Source organism: Cavia porcellus, unplaced genomic scaffold (genome assembly GCF_034190915.1).
Source record: "Cavia porcellus strain 051 isolate PalLab524CR breed Dunkin Hartley unplaced genomic scaffold, mCavPor4.1 scaffold_6, whole genome shotgun sequence".
In the NCBI taxonomy this organism is placed as follows: domain Eukaryota; kingdom Metazoa; phylum Chordata; class Mammalia; order Rodentia; family Caviidae; genus Cavia; species Cavia porcellus.
The window spans coordinates 29,426,311-29,448,510 of NW_026947489.1; the positions used below are offsets into that span (position 1 = coordinate 29,426,311).

Below are 22,200 nucleotides of genomic sequence, written 5' to 3' on the forward strand. Positions count from 1 at the left end.
AATAACCAGAAGCTCATCCTATTGAAAAACTTTTGCACTTCGAGAGAAACAGAGTGAAGAGACAACCCACAATATGGGAGAAAAGGTTTACTAGCTGGTTCTCAGACAAAGGAACAGCTACCAAGAGCATATAAAGAACTCAAAAAAAAAAAAATCAGTCCTCCTAGATTTAAAGATCCAGTCTAAAGATCAACACCTGTGATGAATACACACTTCTTAGATGAAGAAATACGAACAGAAAATAAATATGTGAAAAAATGTTCATCATCACTGGTTATTCAAGAGATGTAAATTAAAGCAACACTGAGATTCCACCTCGCCCTAGAAAGAATAGTTTTTATCAAGAAATCAAGCAATGACAAATGCTGGAGGGGCCGTGGGGAAAAAGGAACCCTTCTCCACTGTTGGTGGGAATGCAGACTGGTGCAACCACTGTGGAAATCAGTGTGGAGATTTCTCAAAAAATAGGATTACAAATCCTGTTCAACCCAGCTATTCCCCTTCTGGGTATCTTCCCAAAATAATTAAAAACATCATACCACAGCAATATATGTACACCCAAGTTTATAGCTAGATCTTTTTTTTTTTTTTTCTTTTTCCTTTTTATCAGTACCAGGGATTGAACTCACGATTGCCTGCTTCCAAAGTAGGCGCTTATGCCACTGAGCTAAACCTCCAGCCCCCTATAGCTAGATCTTGAAAACAACCTAAATGTCCATCCACTAAGGAATGGATTTAAAAAGATGTGATATTTTTATACAATGGAATACTACTCAGCCATGAAGAAGAATAAATTGGAGACTTTTATAGGTAAGTGGGTGCAACTTGAGAACATACTTACAAACGAAATAAATCAGACTGATGTATAAACATTGTATTGTCTCACTTGTAAAAGAAACAACATATGTTTTGGGGTCTTTTTTATCCTAGAGTACGTTTTAGTTTTTCCGAATCCATTTTATTTCAAGGATTAAAAAAAAAAAAGAGAAGAAGAAAAAGAAAATAACTACAGCAAAATTTCAAAACATGTCAACCAGGGGGCAACAATAATACATACATTGCACATTGCCATCCCCAAATCACCTACCCAGAGCACAAGACATCTGCATTCAATTGCTGAGCAGTTCCAGCACGAATCCTTCTCTTCAGTGAGCTCAGAGAAATCAGTAGTGTAACTATCTTATTTATATACATGCACACACATATACACGTTTCTTTCTTTCAGCTTCTCACACTAGTGAGACCATACGATGTTTACACATGTGTGTCTTATTTTTGTCACTAACGAGTAGGTTCTCAAGTTGCTTCCATTACCTATAAAAGTCTCCAGTTTATTTTGGGTTCTGCAAACCTCCCAAGTGCTGGGATTAAGGTGTACATCCCTAGGCTTATGGTTTTTATTTTGCTTTTTGGGGGGGTAACCAGGGATCAAACTCAGGACCTCTCACTTGCCAAGCACACACTCATGCGGTTGTTTTGCTTTCTGAGACAGTCTCACCATGTAGTTTAGGCTGGATTTCAACTATGTGGCCCAGGTTGCCCTTGAACTCATGGTGAGTCTTTTGCCTCAGCCTCCTGAATGCTGGGATTACACCACGGTGTGCCTCATTTACCAACACCATTAGCTGGTGTTGAGGAAGTTCAACTCCTTCTCCTACAGCTGGGGGGAGGGATAGTGTCTTAGTTACTTTTCTTGTTTCTGAGACAAAATACCCAACACTCAAAGTTGGAGAAGGAAAGATTTATTGTAGCTCAGTTTTTAGAGGTTTCAGTGCAGAGTTGGCTGGCTCCAAAGCAGGGAGGCATGCAGAGGGGCATTGCAGAGGGGCATCACAGAGGGGCATGCAGAGGGGCATCGCAGAGGGGCATGCAGAGGGGCATGGCAGAGGGGCATCGCAGAGGGGCATGCAGAGGGGCATGCAGAGGGGCATCACAGAGGGGCATGCAGAGGGGCATGCAGAGGGGCATCACAGAGGGGCATCACAGAGGGGCATGCAGAGGGGCATGCAGAGGGGCATGCAGAGGGGCATGCAGAGGGGCATGCAGAGGGGCATCGCAGAGGGGCATCGCAGAGGGGCATGCAGAGGGGCATGCAGAGGGGCATCACAGAGGGGCATGCAGAGGGGCATGCAGAGGGGCATGCAGAGGGGCGTCGCAGAGGGGCATCGCAGAGGGGCATGCAGAGGGGCATGCAGAGGGGCATGCAGAGGGGCATGCAGAGGGGCATGCAGAGGGGCATCACAGAGGGGCATGCAGAGGGGCATGCAGAGGGGCATCGCAGAGGGGCATGCAGAGGGGCATGCAGAGGGGCATGCAGAGGGGCATGCAGAGGGGCATCGCAGAGGGGCATCGCAGAGGGGCATGCAGAGGGGCATGCAGAGGGGCATCACAGAGGGGCATGCAGAGGGGCATGCAGAGGGGCATGCAGAGGGGCATCGCAGAGGGGCATGCAGAGGGGCATGCAGAGGGGCATCGCAGAGGGGCATGCAGAGGGGCATCGCAGAGGGGCATGCAGAGGGGCATCGCAGAGGGGCATGCAGAGGGGCATGCAGAGGGGCATCGCAGAGGGGCATGCAGAGGGGCATGCAGAGGGGCATGCAGAGGGGCATGCAGAGGGGCATCGCAGAGGGGCATCGCAGAGGGGCATGCAGAGGGGCATCGCAGAGGGGCATGCAGAGGGGCATGCAGAGGGGCATGCAGAGGGGCATGCAGAGGGGCATGCAGAGGGGCATCGCAGAGGGGCATGCAGAGGGGCATGCAGAGGGGCATCGCAGAGGGGCATCGCAGAGGGGCATCGCAGAGGGGCATGCAGAGGGGCATCGCAGAGGGGCATCGCAGAGGGGCATGCAGAGGGGCATCGCAGAGGGGCATCGCAGAGGGGCATGCAGAGGGGCGTGCAGAGGGGCATCACAGAGGGGCATGCAGAGGGGCATGCAGAGGGGCATGCAGAGGGGCATCGCAGAGGGGCATCGCAGAGGGGCATGCAGAGGGGCATCACAGAGGGGCATCGCAGAGGGGCATGCAGAGGGGCATGCAGAGGGGCATCACAGAGGGGCATGCAGAGGGGCATGCAGAGGGGCATGCAGAGGGGCATGCAGAGGGGCATCACAGAGGGGCATCGCAGAGGGGCATCGCAGAGGGGCATGCAGAGGGGCATGCAGAGGGGCATCGCAGAGGGGCATGGCAGAGGGGCATGCAGAGGGGCATGCAGAGGGGCATGCAGAGGGGCATCGCAGAGGGGCATGCAGAGGGGCATGCAGAGGGGCATGCAGAGGGGCATGCAGAGGGGCATCGCAGAGGGGCATGCAGAGGGGCATTGCAGAGGGGCATGCAGAGGGGCATCGCAGAGGGGCATGCAGAGGGGCATGCAGAGGGGCATTCAGAGGAGAAACAGCTCACAGAGGGCAGCAAAGCAGAGGCAGCAATCGGTGACGCAGCAGCAGCCTGTGTCTCTTTTACCCCTTTAGGTTACCCCACTTTGGGTGGTGCCACCCACTCCCAGGGTGGGCCTTTCCATTATTCACACCCAGAGCTATGCCAAACCAATCAGCAGACTAATTTAGTACCACACACCCTCAATCCTAGCATTGCACACTTAATAAGAGCATCACACACCCTTGGTCCAACCACCTCTGAAAAGCCCCACCTATGACCACATGAGGCTTTGGGGGACATCTAGACACAAGCCACAACAGGTGGAGACTGGAGAGGGGTGGAAGCTCTTCTAGCGTGGCACTGGAGTTGGGGGAACTGCAAGAGGCAGCCCCTTGCACCTGGTAGACTGTGTGTGGTCACCCTTGGCTGAAGCTCATCAGCAGGTAGATGGTTCAGGGAGAGGCTGGGATAAGTGGTGGATCCAGCACCAAGCCAAGAATGGCCAGCAGTTCCAGGCAGAGGGCAAGAGCCAGGGCTGGGCAGCAGTGTCCATGACTGAAGGAAGAAATGATAACAGAGAGGGACCCAGGATGAAGATGGTGCTGCCAGGAAGTGCTGGTGACCTGGATGAACCTTCGGGGAGTGCTAATCCTATGTCAAGGGTGAGCCCCGAATGGGCCTTGGTAGGAGGAAGGACAGAGAGCGGCTTCCCCAGTACCAACCACTCCAGGTCTACCTCTGGGCAGAGTAAAGAGTTCAGGGCTTTAGGTCTATGGTGAGGAGGACAAGGGACAAATTAGACCACTCTGAGAGCTGCTGGATCCACTAACACAGCCACCCTGGCTGGCCCCAGCTCTCCATGGCCATCATGTAATTTACTGTCCACACCAAGATTCTTTGGGAATCAAAGTCATAATTACTCGAGGATAACAGAGTAAATTTAGGCCTGCTGTGGGCACACTGGGATGGGAGACTGGGTCTGCCTTGAATTCCCACCCTGGCCCTCAGGGACACATTTCTGTGATCCCCCACCCTAGCACTGGGTCACACATGGAGCACCTGGACCTCCTCAGAGCTAGGCTGCAGGAAGGGGACCTCACCCAACTGTGGTTCTTGTCCCAACACCCTCTGCTTCTCTGAGATCTGACATGGGCACTGTCACTCGCTTCAGAGAATGCCAGTCCTGCCTATGCCCCTGCAGAGCAAACTGAAGAGCCTGGCAGCCCTAGGAAGGAGCACAAAGGCCAAATGTGTCACCGCATCCTCCTGCCTATGGCTTCTGTGGACTGGAGCCCCACACTCTCAGGGAAATCCTAGAGCCCCAAAAGTCCCCAGCTCCTCTCTCCTGCCTTCGTGTAACTGGTTTCTGAGAGGCAGGCGTCACCACCACCCTGTGGGCCCCTGCTTTCCTGCAGGCCTCATCAGTCCCGGAACATGGATCACACCACATTCCCACCAGCTCTTGTAATTTACAGCCCATCCTTCTTTGCCTCAAATGTCCTCAAATCCAGGCCTGAATGCATCTCTCACACCAGCTCGCTTTAAAGAAGACAAAACAGTCATGTGTGGTGGCACAGCGTGTAATCCCAACATTTGGGGAGCTGCAGCAGGATGATCACCGGGAGGTTGAGGCCAGTCTGGGCTCTATTGCCAGTTCAAGAGCAGCCTGTTCTACATAGTGAGACCCTGTCTCAAAAAACCTTAAAAGAAGGGCAACACATTTGGGACCCCTCCTGTCTGTCTCTCAGGAGCAATTCCTAGCCCCCATTCCTTTTCTCCAATAAATTGTCCTACTCAAAACACAACAAAAAAAAAGACAAAACAATCAAAAAACAAAAACAAACTAAAGCTCCTTCTGTAGGAGGAAAAACATGAAGCAACAAAAACATCACCACAAAACTCAACTTCCCTACAAAAGAATGTCCCGATGGAATGCAGATGTCCTGTGCCCTGGGTGAGGTCTGAGGAAGACTGTGCAGTGTATGTACAATTCCCCACCTTGATTGACGTGTTTTGAAATTTTGTTGTTTCTTTTTTTCTTGGAAACGAAATGGACTGAAAGAAAGAAATGTCTCCACATACACACACAAAGAAAAAAGAATGTCCAACACTTCCACACCTCTTCTGCCTCTACCCCAAGGTAGCTCCTGGCCTCTGCCCTGTACCCCAGGCTTCCAGCGGCTGCCTTTTCCTTCCCTGTTGCCTGGAGGGCAGCTTTGCCAGTCCCCTGCGCTCCAGGTGTGACCTGGTCCATGTTTGTCTTACAGGAGGTCAACGGGTCTCGGGCCTACTGCAGATTCAGCGGATGGCTCTGGAATCGGCGGTCCTGCTCCCCTGTCCGCTGGTTCTCCAGGATGATGCTCCAGAAGAAGGGACAGGATGGTTTCTCAGGCTTCCTGCCAACTCTCAGACACCTTCATGCTGCTGCCAAGGCTGGTTGCCTACCCTTCACTCTGCTCAAGTTCCCTCCAACCAAAAGAAAATAGAAAAACAATTTAGTGAATGCTACACTATAAGTTTTCAAGTATGGTCCAAGGTCCCGGAGGGTTCCCAAAACCCCCTCCCTGAGTATCTGACCTCAAAACTATATTCGTAACAACACCGAGAAACTGTTCCGGCTTTCCTCTCCCATTTCCTCAGGGGTGCACAGTGGAGTTTTTCACAGACTACGTGATGTATGAATTTGCAAAGCAGCAAATGCAGAAGATTAGAATCCACCAGGTTCTATTACATCAGGTGTTAAAGCCAGGCTCAGTGACTCAAGTTTGTAATCTCAACACTCTGGGAGGCTGAAGCAGGAAGATTGAAAGTTTGAGTCCAGACTTGGCAATTTTAATGACTTTAATGAGACCTGATTTTAAAAATATGTTTTAGGAAAGTAGTTGGGTGTAAATGTCCTGGGTTCAGTCCTGGGTTCAATTTCCAGTACAGTAAGTCTCCAATTTACAAACATTTGAGTTGCAGACTTTCAAAGACCTTGCATTACAAACATTTATAGACGAGAACAAATCTCAGAAGTAGCTCGTGTGTGTGCCAGGCATTGTCACAGTTGTGCTGCTGGGTGCTTTCTGTGCAGCGCGAGAGTGGACAGTAGCACAGAGCTCAATCAGAGCCCAGGGTGTCTGAAGCAAGACGAAAAATGGTGACATGGAGGGGACAGCTAGCAAGCACAAAGCCATAGACAGTGAATATTTGTGTCAAAGATATATAAGACTCACTTTGTCAGACTTATGAATGAACCTGACTTACCAACATTCTCTTGAAACAGAACTCATGTGTACTCAGGGACTTATACTGCAAAGAAGAACAAACAAAACACAAACCTCAGGCACTAAAAATAGAAAATATTTTTACTAAATCCATTTTGGAAGATACAATCATTTTTCTTTAAAGATACATCAAGAAAAGCTGGGGATGTGGCTCAATGATAGACTGCTTGCCTAGCACACACAAGGCCCTGAGTTCAGTCCCCAGTAACACCAAAAAACAAAAACAAACACAAAAAAACACCCTAACAAGTGTTGGTGACAGTATCGCAAGCCTAGAGTCTGAGCCACTTAGAAGCAGCCCGAAGCACACAGCAATACGTCATCTCAAAAAAAAAAAAAAATTAACACTTAACCGGCTTATTGCTTTTATTTACTTAGTTTTGATGGTAAAGTTCAAACTCAGGACTTCATACATGCTAAACACATACTCTACCACCAAACTAGACCTACGGTCTTGTTTTAATGTTATTTATTTGCGATTTCTGAGACAGGATCTCACCACGAAGTCCAGGCTGGCTTCAGACTTACAATCCTGCCTCAGCCTCCAAAGTACCGAACTACAGGAGTGCACCACTATACCTGCCCTTGATTTTAATTTTAGTGAACATGGTTTCAGTGTCTCAGTTTCAATTTCCAATGCAATAAATATGGGTGGCTATATCCCCCACAGACAAAAGCTCTTGAGGTCCTGGACAATTTTTTTTTTATAAAAGGCCATGAGACCTCTGCACTCTTACCTGCTGGAAGCCACATTCCCACTGGATCGGGCCCTGCCTCATAGCTTTCTGGCCTGCAGTTCCCTTCCTGAGCAGCACAGAAACTCTAATCTTACATTCTCTGTGCACCATTTCACAAGGGATCCTGCCCACACTTGCAAGGAAGAGATGCTGACGTGCCCAGCCAAGCCTTGCCGGGTCACAGCGTGTCATGAACTCTTCACACAACAACTCCTGGAGGGTGGCGCTGCACCCCTCTGTACCCCAAACTGTACCTCTGTCCTCTGCATCCTGGATAGGAAACCGGTAAGTGCAAGCATTCCCTGAGACCTGCGAGGGCACTGTGGGTACCTCAGGTAAGACCAACTAGGGCTCTCGACTGGCACGGAAGTGGTGTCATTGGGGCTGAGCTCCTGCCTGTGAACCTGGTGCTCTCTGGGGCTGGGGACACTGCTGCAGATTTGCTTGCTGGTTTCCCTGGTTGCGGGACGACACATTTGGGGTCAGAAATGGTTTGTGTTGTGAGAGTGTAACGGGAGAAACTGACCCTGAGTTTGAGCTAGTTCTCTCTTGCTCTGTTCAACCAGCAGGTGACCAGGTCCCGTCAGCCTCACGCCTGCCCTGCTCTCAATCCACCCCCCCCCCGCCACGCCTGTAGGCCTTTCTCCTGCAGCTGGACACAGCACCTGCTGTGCCCTGAGGCCCCCACTGATCCAAGAAACCCCAGGCCAGCCAGGCCTAGGTCTTGCCACCTTTTCAGCCTTGTGTCCCCTCCTGAAGAAGTTGTCAGGCTGTCTGACCTTCGGACACAGGCCGTCCTGACTCCCTGCTCAAGGAGGCCCCTCTCAGGGCCTCGTCCCAGGAAGTCATCTCTGCCCACCCACTCACCAGGGCAGGCCTTTTCCCTGTGCTCACATTCCTGCCTGGTGCCCACCTCATTCCACAGGGAGAAAGGTTCCTCTCACTGCTGGGTCCCCAGGGCCCAGAACAGTGGCTGACCCAGTATGCAGCTATCAGGCAGTCCTCCCTTCTCCACGGGGCTTCCAGTCTATAGCAAGGCTTTGCTGGGCATAGGAGGCCTGGGGGTTGCTTCCCAGGGTTCCCTACCACCTCTGCCTCTGCCTGCTGTGTTGCTCTGACTCAGTTCCCAGAACCTGGCTGGACTCCACACATTTTCCAACTGTGGCCAAGACACAAGTTGCCAAGACACTGATCAGCATGCCAGCCTCCCTGGGCACAGTGTCTGCCTAGTCTCATCAGAGCTGACCTGCTGGGGACACCAAGACCAATCCAGGTCACAAGAGCAGCAGCACCCATCATACCACAGGCTGAATGATGCTCAGGCAGCTGAACAGAGAGGGAAGGACCTGGTGGGATTCAGACTCTTCTGCTGAATCTGAAGCCTGTCATCTCAGCCCTGTGACCATCCTGCAGGTGCAGGAGTGGCTCAAAAGGCCAGTTATTCAGGGTTCAGGAGCCCTGGGCCAACACAGGAGAAAAATCCACCAACAGGCAGGGGGTAAACCAGCAGCAAGCCAGAGGCCACCTTGGCAACTCAATGTATTATGGTGAGTCCCGGCAAGACAAGGGACAGACAGCACTGCAGCCCTTGGCAGTGAAAGCAGCATCTGGTCTTCCAGGCCAAAGCACCTGGTGTCAGCACTGCCCCAGATGTCATCATCATACCCTAACGCACATGTTCCTTTTTAAATTTATATATTTGTTTGCTTATTTATGGCAGGTTCTTGCTATGTAGTTCAGGCTGGCCTTGAACTCACACTGATCCTCTTGCCTCGGCCTCCCAAGTACTGGGACTACAAGTGTGTGCCATTGTGTCCTGCTTATACAAGTGCCTTGAACAGGAAGCCAAGAGTTTGACCTCACCGTCAGGAAAAGGCCACAGCTGGTCATCCAGGAAAATGTGGCCTTAGCCGCCTCAGCCTGCCAGCCTCCACAGCCAGATGGGGAAGGTGAGATACAGGCTCCCAGGTCATGTCCCAGGTCAGGGTCGAAAGCTCTAAGAGGGTTGCCAAGTTCAGCTGCATGACTAAATTCTGTGCAAGTTGGTGACATTATCTGCATGTACTTGGATCTACATCAGGGATGGTGAACATTTTAGTGACTGAGTATCCAAACTGCAACCAAAAACTCACTCATTTATCAGAAGTACCAATACTGCAATTAAGCCTGAATGCTTGGCTGCTGGGGCATTGCTGGAGTGCTCTGGCTTAAGTGCTGACAGAGGGTTCTGCGTGCCCACTGTGGCACTCGTGCCATGGGATTGCCACTAGTAATCTCGACTGTGTCCCTGGGAATGATGGAACTGGTGGTCCTGCCTGCTCAGCTGGCCCTCCTTGAGAAAGGTAGGGGGGCAAAGGGAGCCCTTTCCCTGCCCAGGAGCCTTCCTGAGCTTACTCCCTGCTGAAGCCAAGCCCTGTGTACAGAAAGAATCACATTCCAGCACAGCATGGATGATGAGATCAGTTTATGGGTAAATGTGTGGGACAGGCTGGGAAAGGGCAAGGCCTGTATGATGAGCGTACCAGGAATAGAACAAGATACACAGTAGTGGCCCAGACAAGCAGACAGACAGACAGCAATCAACAGACAGACAGGGAAACAAACCCACAAAGGTAAAAAGCCCAGGCCTGACTTGAAGTGTGTCAAGGCAGCAGATCCACCTGTGCCCCAGGCTTCCAGTGCATGAGCAGACCTCAGCCTTTGTGGGGCCCCCTCCTGGCTCCTGCCCCTCACACAGCAGGATGAGCACTTGGGTGGGAGCTCTCCCAGGACTAGGGAGTGGCCAGTCCAGGTGAACATAGGATGAAGGTGCATGGAGGATCCCTGGGGAACTGGAGGTCTGGGTGACATAGAGTTAGGAGCAGCACTGGGGGGATCTGGTCAGGCACCAAAGGTCTGGGCTGGGCCACCGCACAGCAGGGCCCATATTCAGGGCAGGTCCCCCCAACCCTGCCCACCACACCAACATGGTGCAATAAATCAAGTTTCAAGTAGAAAGTCAATGGCACACAGGACAGCTGCAGGCTGGCGGATAGGCAGGGCTTAGAGAAAAGAGCCCCCAGCTGCCTGTCATGCCCAGTCTCAGGCACTGGCTGGGCCTCTGTCCCTGGGTCTCCATGTGCATTCCCTGCAGGGGCTCTACCCCTCAGACCAACGCCAGAGCCTGTTCAACTGGGCAGAAACATGGCAGCATGGAGCCCACAGCATCCACAATGGCTTCCAGATGCTCATCTTGTGCCTGAGGCCCACAGAGCTGCATGAAGTCAGCAAGCCGCAGCAAATACTCAAGGTTGTGGCCAGAAAATCCCCGGCAGGCCAGGATCTGGGTAGCAATGGCCTCCTCTGGAGCAGGGCCCAGGTAGGCAGGGTTCTGTGGGGTGGCCACATAGGCCAATGCCTTGAGGGGCTGCTCAGGTGCATCCTGAGGGTAGAAGGTCACCTCCTTGGTGTCATAGCCGCCAAGCACTGCCTCCCGCACATTGAGGTACTTCAGGGCCTCATTCACCTGCTCTCCTCGAACTTGGTATGCCACACCCCAAGTGCAGCCCTAGAGAGGGAAGAGAAACACCTCTGGTCAGTGAGAGAACCCTGCCACCCCCTGGGGTTGTGTCTATAAAGGAAGCGAATGACCAGGTACTGGGCTAGCTTCTGGAAGCACACCCAGCTGTCTCTCCATGTTCATACTACTTGCTATGCAGTTCTTTCTGGCTTTGAACTCACTATGTAGCCTAGGGTGGCCTGGAACTCACTGCAATCCTCCTGCTTTGGCCTCTGAGAATACAGGTGTATGCCACCACATCCAGCTTATTCCTTGTTTCTTAAGGGTTGACAAGGAAATAGTGACATCATCGGGAAGTTTGTTAGAAATGCTGGGCCCTACTCTAACTCTGCTGAACTGTCTGTGCTCCTCAGGTGAGTGTCTGACACACCCTGGGGAGACCATGCTCCCTCTCTGCCAGCCAGACACCATACCCAGCCTGCAGCCATGGGCCCCAAGTGCTCTGCCTGTCCACACCACTCCTCGCTGTGCCCAGAGTCCCCTTCTTGTCCCGCACACTTACCTCACGATCTTCTAGGAGAGTCACCACACGGCCAGGCTAAGTAGAGAAGACAGGTTTTTGGGGAAAAAAAAAAGTTAGAAATCAGATTGGTTGGCAATGCAAGAACACCCTTAATGGGTTGGGGATTTAGCTCAGTGGCATAGACACCTGCCTGGCAAGCCCGAGGTCTTGAGTTCAATCAATTCCCGGTTCCAAAACCAACCAAACAAACACCCAAGGAACAGGGCAGTGGCTGATGCTTGTAATCCTAGCACTCAGGAGGCTGAGGCAGGAGGATCATTATGAGTTCAAAACCAGCCTGGGCTACAAAGTAAGTTCAAAGCCAGCCTGAACTGAATAGTGAAACCGTGTCTCAAAAACAAAAACAAACCACCTTAAGGCCCTGACTTCCAGGCCTTAGGGGTTCCATGTGGGGTTAATAAGAGGAACGGGAAGACACCAGGAACTCGCAGGTTCTGGCTCCAGGGATTACACAGCTATTCCCTGAGCGCCCGCATTTACACCGCAAGCCGACACAGGTGGACACATTTCCCCAGCAGCCCAGGACGCCCCTATCACTTTGCCCACCACCTGGCTCCCCGGCACGGTCGGGTGCTCACCATCTTGTCGCTGCCCCGATGGAAGGTGTCTCCCTGCCAGAAACGCCGGCTGTAGCCCCGCACGAAGCCCACGCGGCTGTCACTGTAGGCGAAGTCGGGCCTCCACACCAGGGAGCCGTACCCGAAAATCCACAGCGCTTGGGGGTCGCCGTCCTCCCCGGGAGGCTGTGTGGACGGTGCCGCAGACGGCGAGGGGGGCGGGGTGTTCTGGGCCGCGGGGTCCTGCTTCATGGTGCCCGGCACAGGGACGGCCCGGGCGGTTCCGAGGCTGGTCTCCGACGCGGGCGCGGAAGGACCCACGGACACGCACACCTGGCCTGGCACCGCTCGGCTGCTCCAGCTGAGTGGCCACTGCTGAGGCGCCCTTTAAACCCTCTGGCCAGGCACCCCCGCCTCGCCGCGGCCAGCTGCTGCGATGGTTGGGGCGGGTCAGACCTCCTTCTGGCCAATCACCTTTGGATCGTGCTTCTCGGTTAACCGCGCGGCGCTCTAAGTGGGCGGCTGAGCGACCCGCCCCGGGCGCAGCGCGCGCGCTGATTGGCTGGGCCCGCCCCGGGGGCGACCTGGCAGGAGTGATGCAACGGTGGCGGAGGTTTCCCTGCGCGGCTGCAGCAAGGGGGCGGTGGATTGCGTCAGGCGGCTGGGGCGCGAAGCGGGCCTGGCCCGGAGGCGGCCTCCCCGAGCCGCCCGCTTTGGAGGCGCCGGGGCGAGGGACTCGGCAGCGCGCTCCGCTCGGCGTCCGTCGCCCGACGCGCTGGGACCGGGCCGGGCCAGGCGGGCGAGGCGCGCGGAGGGCGCCGGCGCCGGCGGAGTCTCCCATCCCTGCAACCGCACCGCGAGACGTCTCCGCATTCCGCGCAGGTGCCTCACGCCACTGGCCCGCGTGAGCAAAGGGGGAAACTGAGTCACGGGGCAACAGGGAGTTCTGCAGAGGTCGCGATTGCGTCAGACAAGGCGGCACGAGTTTGCGGGCCTCGTGACAGCGACGCCCGGCCGGGTTGAGGAAAAGCGAGCAGCGCTCCGGGGAGCTGCCACCGAGGGTGTCGCTGCACCTGCGGGAAAGGCGGAGAAGACGGGGACGTCGGCGGGTGCTGCCCCGAGGCGAGAGTTTGGTTTCCCGTTGTGACGGTTTGCGGGGACGGTCATTCCTTGGGCGCTGAGGTTCCGGGGGGCTCGGGCAGGGGTGGCCCGCCGAGGTCCCAGAGAGCCGGGGCCAGCCGCTCGCTGTCCCCGCTGCACGCTGTCCGGTCAGCACTCCGGGTCTCTGGCTGGGAAGCCTGCGCCTGCAGACCTGGCTCTAGGCTGCTCTGAGGTTGGGCGAACCTTGTGGCTGAAACGGGGTGATACTTCTTGTCATTAAGTTGTGATTATTTAAATGAAAATCTGGCTATGCGCCGCACAGTTACTACACAGACGTCTCTGAGAATAATAGGAAGTGATTTCTTTAAAAACAAAAACAAGTTATCCCATCGTGTTTGTGTAGGAAATAACCTGAAAGATGAGGTCTAAATTGTAATCAGAGGGTGACATCAAAGGACAACTTTTCAATAGCAAATTCTCATGTACGAAAAAGTCTGGGTTCTTTACAAAAAAACCAATTAGTTTTCCAGTTGAGAAAAAATAAAAACCAAACTGCCAAGCAAAATGGTCATTCCTGGGCATTGCCTTCTCCTTCCGTTGCCCACACTCCCCATGTTAGCCTCCCCTCTGCTCTTGTCCCTGTGCTCTTCCAGTCCCCGTCCTCATCCCTGCTGGTCGTCCAAGCCCCTCCTTTGCTGTCAGCATCTTGGGGAAGAGCTCTAGGTCTCCACAGTGGGACAAGCTGGAAGGGTCTGAATCAGTACCACCGGCCTTTTGGGAAAGCATATTGGTGATACAAATCAAGAATTATTCAATGTCCCTGCCTTTAGACCCAGGAAATGATCCAAAACATAGGGAAAGCCATATGCCCAAAGATTTCCAATGTATTGTTATTTATTATAGCAAAAACAAAAGAAGAAAAAACATATCCAAAAATAGCTTTTAAGTAAATTATGGTCAGTTCATGTGATGGAGACACACACCCAAACATGCACTGTCACATGGGAACAATTTAAATATTCAGCCGCCAAAGGTTACATACATTTGATATATGATATGTGATCAAAAAATACAGTGAATATTGGGGAAAAAGATTTATTTTTATTTTTAGATTTGTTAAAGTGAGCCACACATTACCATTAACCCCCCTTCTTTCAAACAGTTATCCCCTGGTTCTTGCCAGTCTGAAGCAGTTCTGGAGGTTGTCTTTCTCCAGGGTCTTTAATGGTGTTTTCACAGTTGCTTCCTTGTTTACCTTTTGTGATGATTTTGACTTTGAGGAAGAGTCAGAAGTTGCATGGTGCCAGATCTGGTATATAGATGGAGAACACTCACATTTTGGGGGTTTGTTTTGTTTTGTTTTTGAGACCAGGGCTATGTGGTCTAGGCTAGCCTCCTGTCTCATCTCCCAACTGGGATTAAAGGTGTATACCACCACAGCCGGCCTCTCACATTTTTACAAGGCTGTCTTTCTTTTGGATGGCACCCAGCATCAGTAGTCACTGTACTTTTTTTTTAAATCACACCTCATAAAGACAGAAAAGAGGAATTCATTTGTGTAAAGAGAGATTGTAAGTATGTACCACCACACCAGACTCCCAGACCTCCTTAAGCTTAAAAAGCATAGCCCAGTTTTTTCCTTAATTATGTGTCACAGATATACTTCCATGTCAGTAAGTGCAGGCATATGTAATTGATTCCAATGGCTTCACAGATTTCATGGACAATGAGTGTGATTGAAATATATGGTGAAGAGGCTGGGGATTTAGCTCAGCGGCCATAAGCACCTGCCTTGCAAGCAGGTGGTTGTGAGTTCGATCCCCAGTACTGATAAAAATGAAAAAGACAAAAAAAAAAAAAGAAATATAGGTTAATGTTTAAATATTTATTTATTTTTTAAATTTTACTTAAGGAGAAAAAGAAAAAAAACAGAAAAAGGGTACAAGTTATACAGAATTTCAGAAAAAATAAACAGTAGGAAATCACTAGTTAATAGATTACATATTGTCATCTTAGAAATAGTTGTTCAAGTTACAAAATTAAAGCATATAAAGTGGACTTTCAAACAGTGAGATTGCAAACAGTTCTGTTCAGTGATCCAACAAAACTCAGTAATATGGTTGTCTATCTTATACACTTAAATATACATGCAGTTATATCCTTTAGAGCACTTTCTTTTCCTCTCTTTTGTACAATGACCATTACACATTTTGGGTTTTATTACTCCCACAGTTCTTATTACTTTTTTTTGAAGAGAGAAAAACCAAATGTGACATAACAGAACAGAGTCAGTCAAATCAAAAGGATGGACATAATACATAATGTAAAAGCAAAATACAAGGTGATCAACAGTGGTTACCATACTGCCTCTTTCTATCTTAAAAAGAATTGTCTGTATCATCAGTTATAATAAAATTGAACAAAACAGTAAAGAATAAAACCAAAACACTGGAGACATTACAGGACTTCAAAAGAAGATAAAAGCCAACCAGAATGGGCATCATAATGAATCTTATTGTCTTCACAGTTGTTGCCTATACTTTCGAACTTGGTACTATCAAGCAAAACAGATAATAGAGGAAAATCAGTCAAAACAAAATGGTGAGAGCAATACAGAGTTTCAAATCAAGTTAATAGGAAATCAAAGTGGGTTACTATAATATGTCATGCTATTTTTTATTTATTTTTCCCTTACAAGGATAAAAATGAAAAAGTAAATAATAAAAAAAGGAGATTGAGATAAAAGAGGGCATAACAACAAAACAGCACAGGTCAAAACATAACCATTTAAGCAAAATAGTGTTTTACCACAAGATAATCCCGACATAAAAGTAGTTACCATAGTGTCTCTTTCCTTGAAATCTCTGAGTATAACTTCATATACTGTAGCACCAAACATATCAAGACAATGTAAAACCATTCAAGAGAATGACAGTATTACAAGGTATTTAGAACCAACTATCAGAAAATGAACAATGGTTTCTGCATAATCTCCTTGTCTATAAAAGTTTTTGTTTATATTATCACACATAATAAAATCCAATAAGATACAACATGTTAAGATCAATGGAGACAGAAGAACAAAAGCTTGATGGGACTTCAAAACAAGATGATACTAAATCAGCACTAGCTATTATGATGTCTTGTTTTCTCCAAAAAAGCTGTTCCTACCATCTAACCTTCTCTGCCTCATTTCTGTTGAGTTCTTTTTCTGTCATTAGTTGTCAGTTTGTCTTCTTTATTTCACTTTCTGCTCCATTCATTGTGGCTTCTCTGCCACTGTTTCTGGAATCTTGGTATTTTTCTTTTTTAGAATATCCTGCAGTATTCTCTGTAGAGTTGAATTGGTGGTTGCAAATTCCCCTAGTTCCTCTTTATCCTGGAAGCACCTTGTCTTTCCATCAATTTTTAGGGACAGTTGTGCAGGATATATCAATCTTGGCTGGAGGTTATTATCTTTCAAAGCTTGAATTATTTCCCCCCACACTCTTTGTGATTTGATGGTTTGTGCCCAGAAGTCTGCTATAATTCTGATGGGTGTGTTCCCTTGTAAGTGATCTGTTTCTTGTCTCTGACGGCTTTTAATATTCTGTTCTTATATTGGATTTCTGGAATTTTGATTATTATATGCCTGGGTGTAGCTCTGTTTGGGTTGTAGGTGGCTGGGGTCCTGTATGCCTCATACATCTGAGTATCTTTACCTTTTGCTAAATTAGGGAAATTCTCCTGGATTATTTCTTTGAGTAGCTTTTGTAGTTCATTTGTTTGTGTCCCTACTTCTTCTTTTACATTCTTAATTCTTAAGTTATAGATCCTCTTATCATCCGTTAGCCTTTGTATTATTGCTGTTTGTTTCCTTGTTATTTTTAAGAAGTTTTCCATTTCATGCTCCCACATTACAAATTTGTCCTCCAGTTCAGGTAATCTATCCTTAGTTTCTTTCAAGCTGTTATGCCAGCTTTCAATAGAGTTTTTAGTTTCCTGGTAATCTCTTTGAACCTGCTTCACGTATTCTATGTTTTCTCTATTTTCTCCATCAAACAATTCTCCCCTTTTTTCTGTTCTTCCATTCCACCATCTGTGTTTTTCTTGGGCAGTGCTTAGCATTTCTCTAACTATTCTACTTATATCGTTTTTTTTTATCAGTACCGGGGATTGAACTCACGACTGCATGCTTGCAAGGTAGGCGCTTATGCCACTGAGCTAAATCCCCAGCCCTATTCTACTTATATCTTGCTTTACTTCGTTAAATACTTCACTTTTGAACTCGTCTATGAGGCTCCGGTGATATCGCTTTATGTCTGTTGGTGCCGTGTCTGATATTGCATGTTTTCTGTCCTCATTCTCCTTTGCATTAACCTTTCCTGGATCAGTATTCTCAGGATTGGGGACTGAGGACCCTTTCTTGTTGCTCCCTCTTCCCATACTTTTTGTTCCTTCCATACAAGTATATATAGGAGGCCCAGTTTCTTTCTTTGTCAGTTACAGTTTGTTTGAATTCGACAGCTAGGTGTTCCTGCCCACTGCAGTGTACTAGGAAGACACAGACCTAGGCAGCCTCTCCAGAAGAAAAGCTGTGACCTGGGCCTGCCCCCCCCCATCAGCCTACTAAAGGCTTCACTGCTAGGGTACACCACCAGGCACTGGGACCTGGTTTGGGCTAGCCTATTGGGTCTTAGTCCATGGTGTCACCCAGGCTGCTTGAGAGGGGAATATGGGACTAAAGTCATTGCAGCGTCCTGTTCCAGCTAGTCTTCCCAGTCCCAGAATGTGCTCTGTTGGAGCCTCCTGGTCTATGGAAGGGTCCCTGTTCTGCTCACTCACCGCAGGTCGATGCACGGCTCCCTGCCAGACCTGCTCTCAACTCCATTCACAGATTCCCACTCTCACAGCTTTTGCATTCTGTCCCTGCTGTGCCGATTCAGATACAGCAGCGGCAGCAGGAAATTGAAATCGAGGTTTCCAGAGGTGCTGGTTCCAGCTTCCGCACTGAGATTTTATCTGTTCCTGTTATAGCACCGGGATTGCATTTCCAGTTGGTTTCTCTCAGCTTAGTTCATTCCTGGGTCGGCAGGGTATATCTCCCCTTGCTTAGGACTCCTCACACCGCACATTCCTGAATTCTAAACTGGGTATCTCAGAGAGCCTCCATAGCTGCTATTATCTATCTGCCATGTCATCCCCTGTTTAAATATTTAAAAATATTACAGTACTTGGGGTTGGGGATTTAGCTCAGCGGCATAAGTGCCTGCCTTGCAAGCAGGCGGTTGTGAGTTCGATCCCTGGTACCAATAAAAACTGAAAAAGACAAAAATATATATATAAAAAAATTACAGTACTTAAGCCCCAGGACTAAAAAGAAAAAAATTATAATAAAAGATACATTGCAATTACTCTTTCCAAATACCCTCTCTTGCATTCTGACCATTTTCTAGAAGAGGGCTTTCTGGCATCTGACAGACATGTATTTCCATATCACTTAACCAAAATCCATGCCAAGCATAATGACACATGCCTGTAATTCCAGCACTAGGGAGGCTGAGGCAAGAGGATAGCCACAAATTTGAGGCCAGGCTGGACTACATAGTGAGGTTAAGGGCAGCCTAAACTATATAACTACATAGAAGGTCCAAAAAAACCAAACCAAAACAGAAAACCCCCCAAATCAAAATCCATTATGAAAAAAAATATAAAAATCTCTGCAAGTGCAAAGTAAAGCAAAATAGGAACTATCCCATGCACTATAATTAAAAGTGACAAGATGCCTGGGAAATAAAGATGGAGGAAATCAGATACTACCAGTGTTGGCATGTTGGTGTGATAGGTAAGTTTTTCCTCACTTTCCAAAAGTTGTACAAAGTACAGTTTTTAAATAAGAAAGTTACTTTGAAGGAGTGCTTGATGCTTTTCTGTTGGGGGGTGGCGGCATCTCAGTCACCAGGGCGGTTTCCAGGACAGTCTTGCTTGGAGCTTTTCCCGCCCCAGCCTTAGCCCCAGGTCACAGCTTTCTAACAACTGCTTGCTCCAGTCCTTAGTCTCAGGCTCCTGCCCCAGGCCGTTAGCCACTCCCTCTCCCACTCTCCCAGGCCCTCTAGGTCGCCTGTGTTTATTTGCCCGTCCCTTCCACCTCTGCTTATAACAAACAGTCATTTATTGGATGCTTACCATATGCCAGGCAGTTTGCAAAACATGTTCTACACACTCTAATTATAAACGGCTACCCTACGTTATGAGGTAAATACCATTTCACAGATAAGCAGACTGGAAAGGTCATTAAGCTCCTGGTGACATAGCTGTGAGTGGTGACCTAGCTCCCAGCCTCCTCCCCTGTCGTTTGATGGCCCACTTTCCCCCACCCCTGAGCTCCCTGGCAGCAGGCCTTATCGCAAGGCCTGGGAGCTGACACAGAGCTGGCACTGGGAAGGTTCTGTCCCAAGCAGAATGGGGGAAACTCTTGGAAAGGCTGAAGTAATGTCTCATGATCCAGGCTAAAATGGGACCCTCTCAGAGCAGGCATCTCCACACAAGATTCCTGAAGGGATCTTAACGCCCTCCTATGAACATGGGCTGCCTGGTTCTGGTCCTTACCTGCATCTGTCTCCTTCCTTCCCATGAGACACTGAAGCAGTAAACCACAGCTCCTTCCTCTGTAGCTCAGGTGCAAACCCCTCCCACCTTCCCTTCCCAGTCCCTGGAGAAGGGCCTGCTCGTGCCAGGCCCGCTGAGGCTGGCCCAAGAGAGATGAGGCCCTTTGCAGAGTCACACATGACTCGCTTGTGATGAGCACGTGGTTGCCAAGCCTCCTGGATTTTCCCAAATTACTCTTTCCTTCATGTGGGTGCTGCTCACTTCCTTATGATCTGTTCCTTCCCTTCTCATTGCAGACATCATGATGGACACCAGTGTCAGTGAGCATGACTGACGCGGTGCGAGCTATGGAATTGTTTGGCTTATAAAGCTGCCAGTTCCAGAAGGATGCACGACATGCCCAGACCCAGGCTGTGAGTTCAGCTCACGTAGATGCGAGTGCTGCTCCACCGCTCACCAGCTTCACCACCTTAGCCGTGTTGCCCCAACCTCCATTTCCCCCACGCAGGCACTCCCAGGCCCAGGAAGAAATGATACCTGGCCAGTGCTTAGCATGGAGGAGTACCTGTAGCCACAGGCTCCTTTTTAGTTCCTTCCTTCCTTTTCTTTGCTACTAAGGATTGAATTTAGTGCTTTTGCACTGAGCTACAATCCCAGCTCTTTTTTTTTACTTTGAGACAGGGTATCTCATTAAGTTGCTAAATTGCTCGGGCTGGCTTCAAACACACAGTGATCTTCCTGCCCTGCGCTCGAGAATGCTGCGATGACAGGCCTGTGTCAGCATGCTGGGATCACAGGCAAAAAAAGGTTTTAAAAGGCAAACTATGGCCATGTACTGTGATCTTGCACTGTAGTTTGTCCTCGTGCTGCAGGGTGTGCCTTTTCCTCATACTTCTACTTGGCCCAAACTCACTCCACAGAGCCTATTTGTTTTCCTACCTTTAATAAATGTAAAACCTTGGGGGAAAAAAAAGGCAGAATGGCTAATAGTCTGTCTCAGCATACTCTACATATAACGATTGCATTAGTACACAGAGAGCTTTTCTGTGTGAGCTGGGCGGAGTGGGGAAGTGTTAGAATATGTTAACCCACAACCATGAGGGACCATGCTTCTCACAGGACCTCTCCATGAGATCAGCATTGTTGCCAGGCCTTTGACCCATATGGAAGGAGGACATGGGCCTTATTGACATTTTGGCCAAAGGGTGGGAAGATGGATCACCACTCTCCCAGGAGCCTACGCCCTCTGTGCCTCCTGCACCCAGGTCCCATCCTCCTGTGAAGGCATGGGCTTCTGAGAGTTCATTGCACAGAAAGATGGTTCTTGACAGTTTTGTGAAGGAAAAATCTTCTGCAAAGGAATAATCTAGTCTTGGGATGTAAGACCCATTCAGGTTTTTACAGGTTGGGTATGGTGATACATGCATGTAATCCCAGTGCTTGGGAGGCTGAAGCAGGAAGATTGCTGTGAATTCAAGGCCAATTTGGGCTAAAACATGAGCTGTCTCTGAAAGACCACAAATAATGAAATCAGGTTTTTACAGCAGTACATCTACTGATGAGAGGAATGTCTTTAGCACAAGAAATACTACTAAGCGTTATGAACATATCTTGGGAATATGTCTCTGCAGCAAAATCAGAATAAAATTTCTGAGTAAAAAAAAAATGGAATCCTGGGGTCTATCTATGGTGCCTTTAGGGGAAGGGAAGACTTTCTACCCTGCAAGGATTCAATAATTGAGTCTATAAGATAAGCTGTCACAGGAGAAAAAATACAGGTGTATTGCTTGCATGGGGTCATTTTATGAAGGCAAAGTGAATCCTCCCAAAGCCCAGGATAAAGGGGAGTATTGTAGTCAGGGTTTGCAAGGGAATAGATTTAGTACAGGACACATAATTTACAGAATTATTTTATAATAGTCACCCAAAAAGTCAATGTAGAAGAGTATAGGCGGTCTGTCCACACACTGGAGACCCTAAGAATCCAGTGAAGGGCTGGATCCCAACACAATGTCCTGCACAAGTCCAGCTGACAACCTAGAGCCCATGGCAATGTCCTCCATGGGTCCAGCTGGAAGCCTAGAGCCCATGACAATGTCTCATGGATGTCTGTATCAAGCTCCTGTGCTAGGAAGGCCCAAAGGTCAGTAGTGGAAGTTAGGAAGTCTGCACCAGCGGGATGAATGATCTGTGTCAGCAGGCTGAGGGATCTGCTCTGGAGCCAGGAAGCAACACTCAAGGACCAGAGCTCCCCCAAAAAGGATGAGAGCCATCCTCAGTGACAGCGAGGACCCAGACTCCTCTGGTGAGAACCGCTGAGTTCATATCAAGGAAGCCAATGCAACAAGCTTCTCCAGGAGGATCCACAGCGCACCATCTTCTTCTCCGGTTCTCTTTTTATACTGTTGGCAACAATCCTCAGGTGGGCCTTCCACCCCCAGCACCCCACTGACTCAGCTCAGGGCAGTGTTACATGTTGACCATCAGCTAA

General features: G+C 49.3%; 1 protein-coding gene across 1 annotated transcript; it reads right to left on the minus strand.

Moving 5' to 3' along the window:
* Positions 1-9,828: 9,828 nt before the first annotated feature.
* On the minus strand, positions 9,829-12,378 carry Chac1 (ChaC glutathione specific gamma-glutamylcyclotransferase 1). The gene is made up of 3 exons (XM_005006217.4): positions 12,042-12,378; positions 11,443-11,478; positions 9,829-10,928 (listed from the first exon to the last, which is right to left on the minus strand). The coding sequence occupies exons 1-3, from the start codon at positions 12,270-12,272 to the stop codon at positions 10,527-10,529; spliced, it is 669 nt and encodes a 222-aa protein (XP_005006274.1). The 5' UTR covers positions 12,273-12,378; the 3' UTR covers positions 9,829-10,526.
* Between the last annotated feature and the right edge of the window lie 9,822 nt (positions 12,379-22,200).

What these genes read in the sequence shown, in the direction of transcription:
- Chac1 (XM_005006217.4), bottom strand. Translation starts at nt 12,272, where the DNA reads ATGAAGCAGGACCCCGCGGCCCAGAACACCCCGCCCCCCTCGCCGTCT. An exon ending in ATCGGGGCAGCGACAAGATG is followed by an intron (nt 11,479 to 12,041) that starts GTGAGCACCCGA and finishes TTCTCTACTTAG; the next exon opens with CCTGGCCGTGTGGTGACTCT. An exon ending in CTCTCCTAGAAGATCGTGAG is followed by an intron (nt 10,929 to 11,442) that starts GTAAGTGTGCGG and finishes TTCCCTCTCTAG; the next exon opens with GGCTGCACTTGGGGTGTGGC.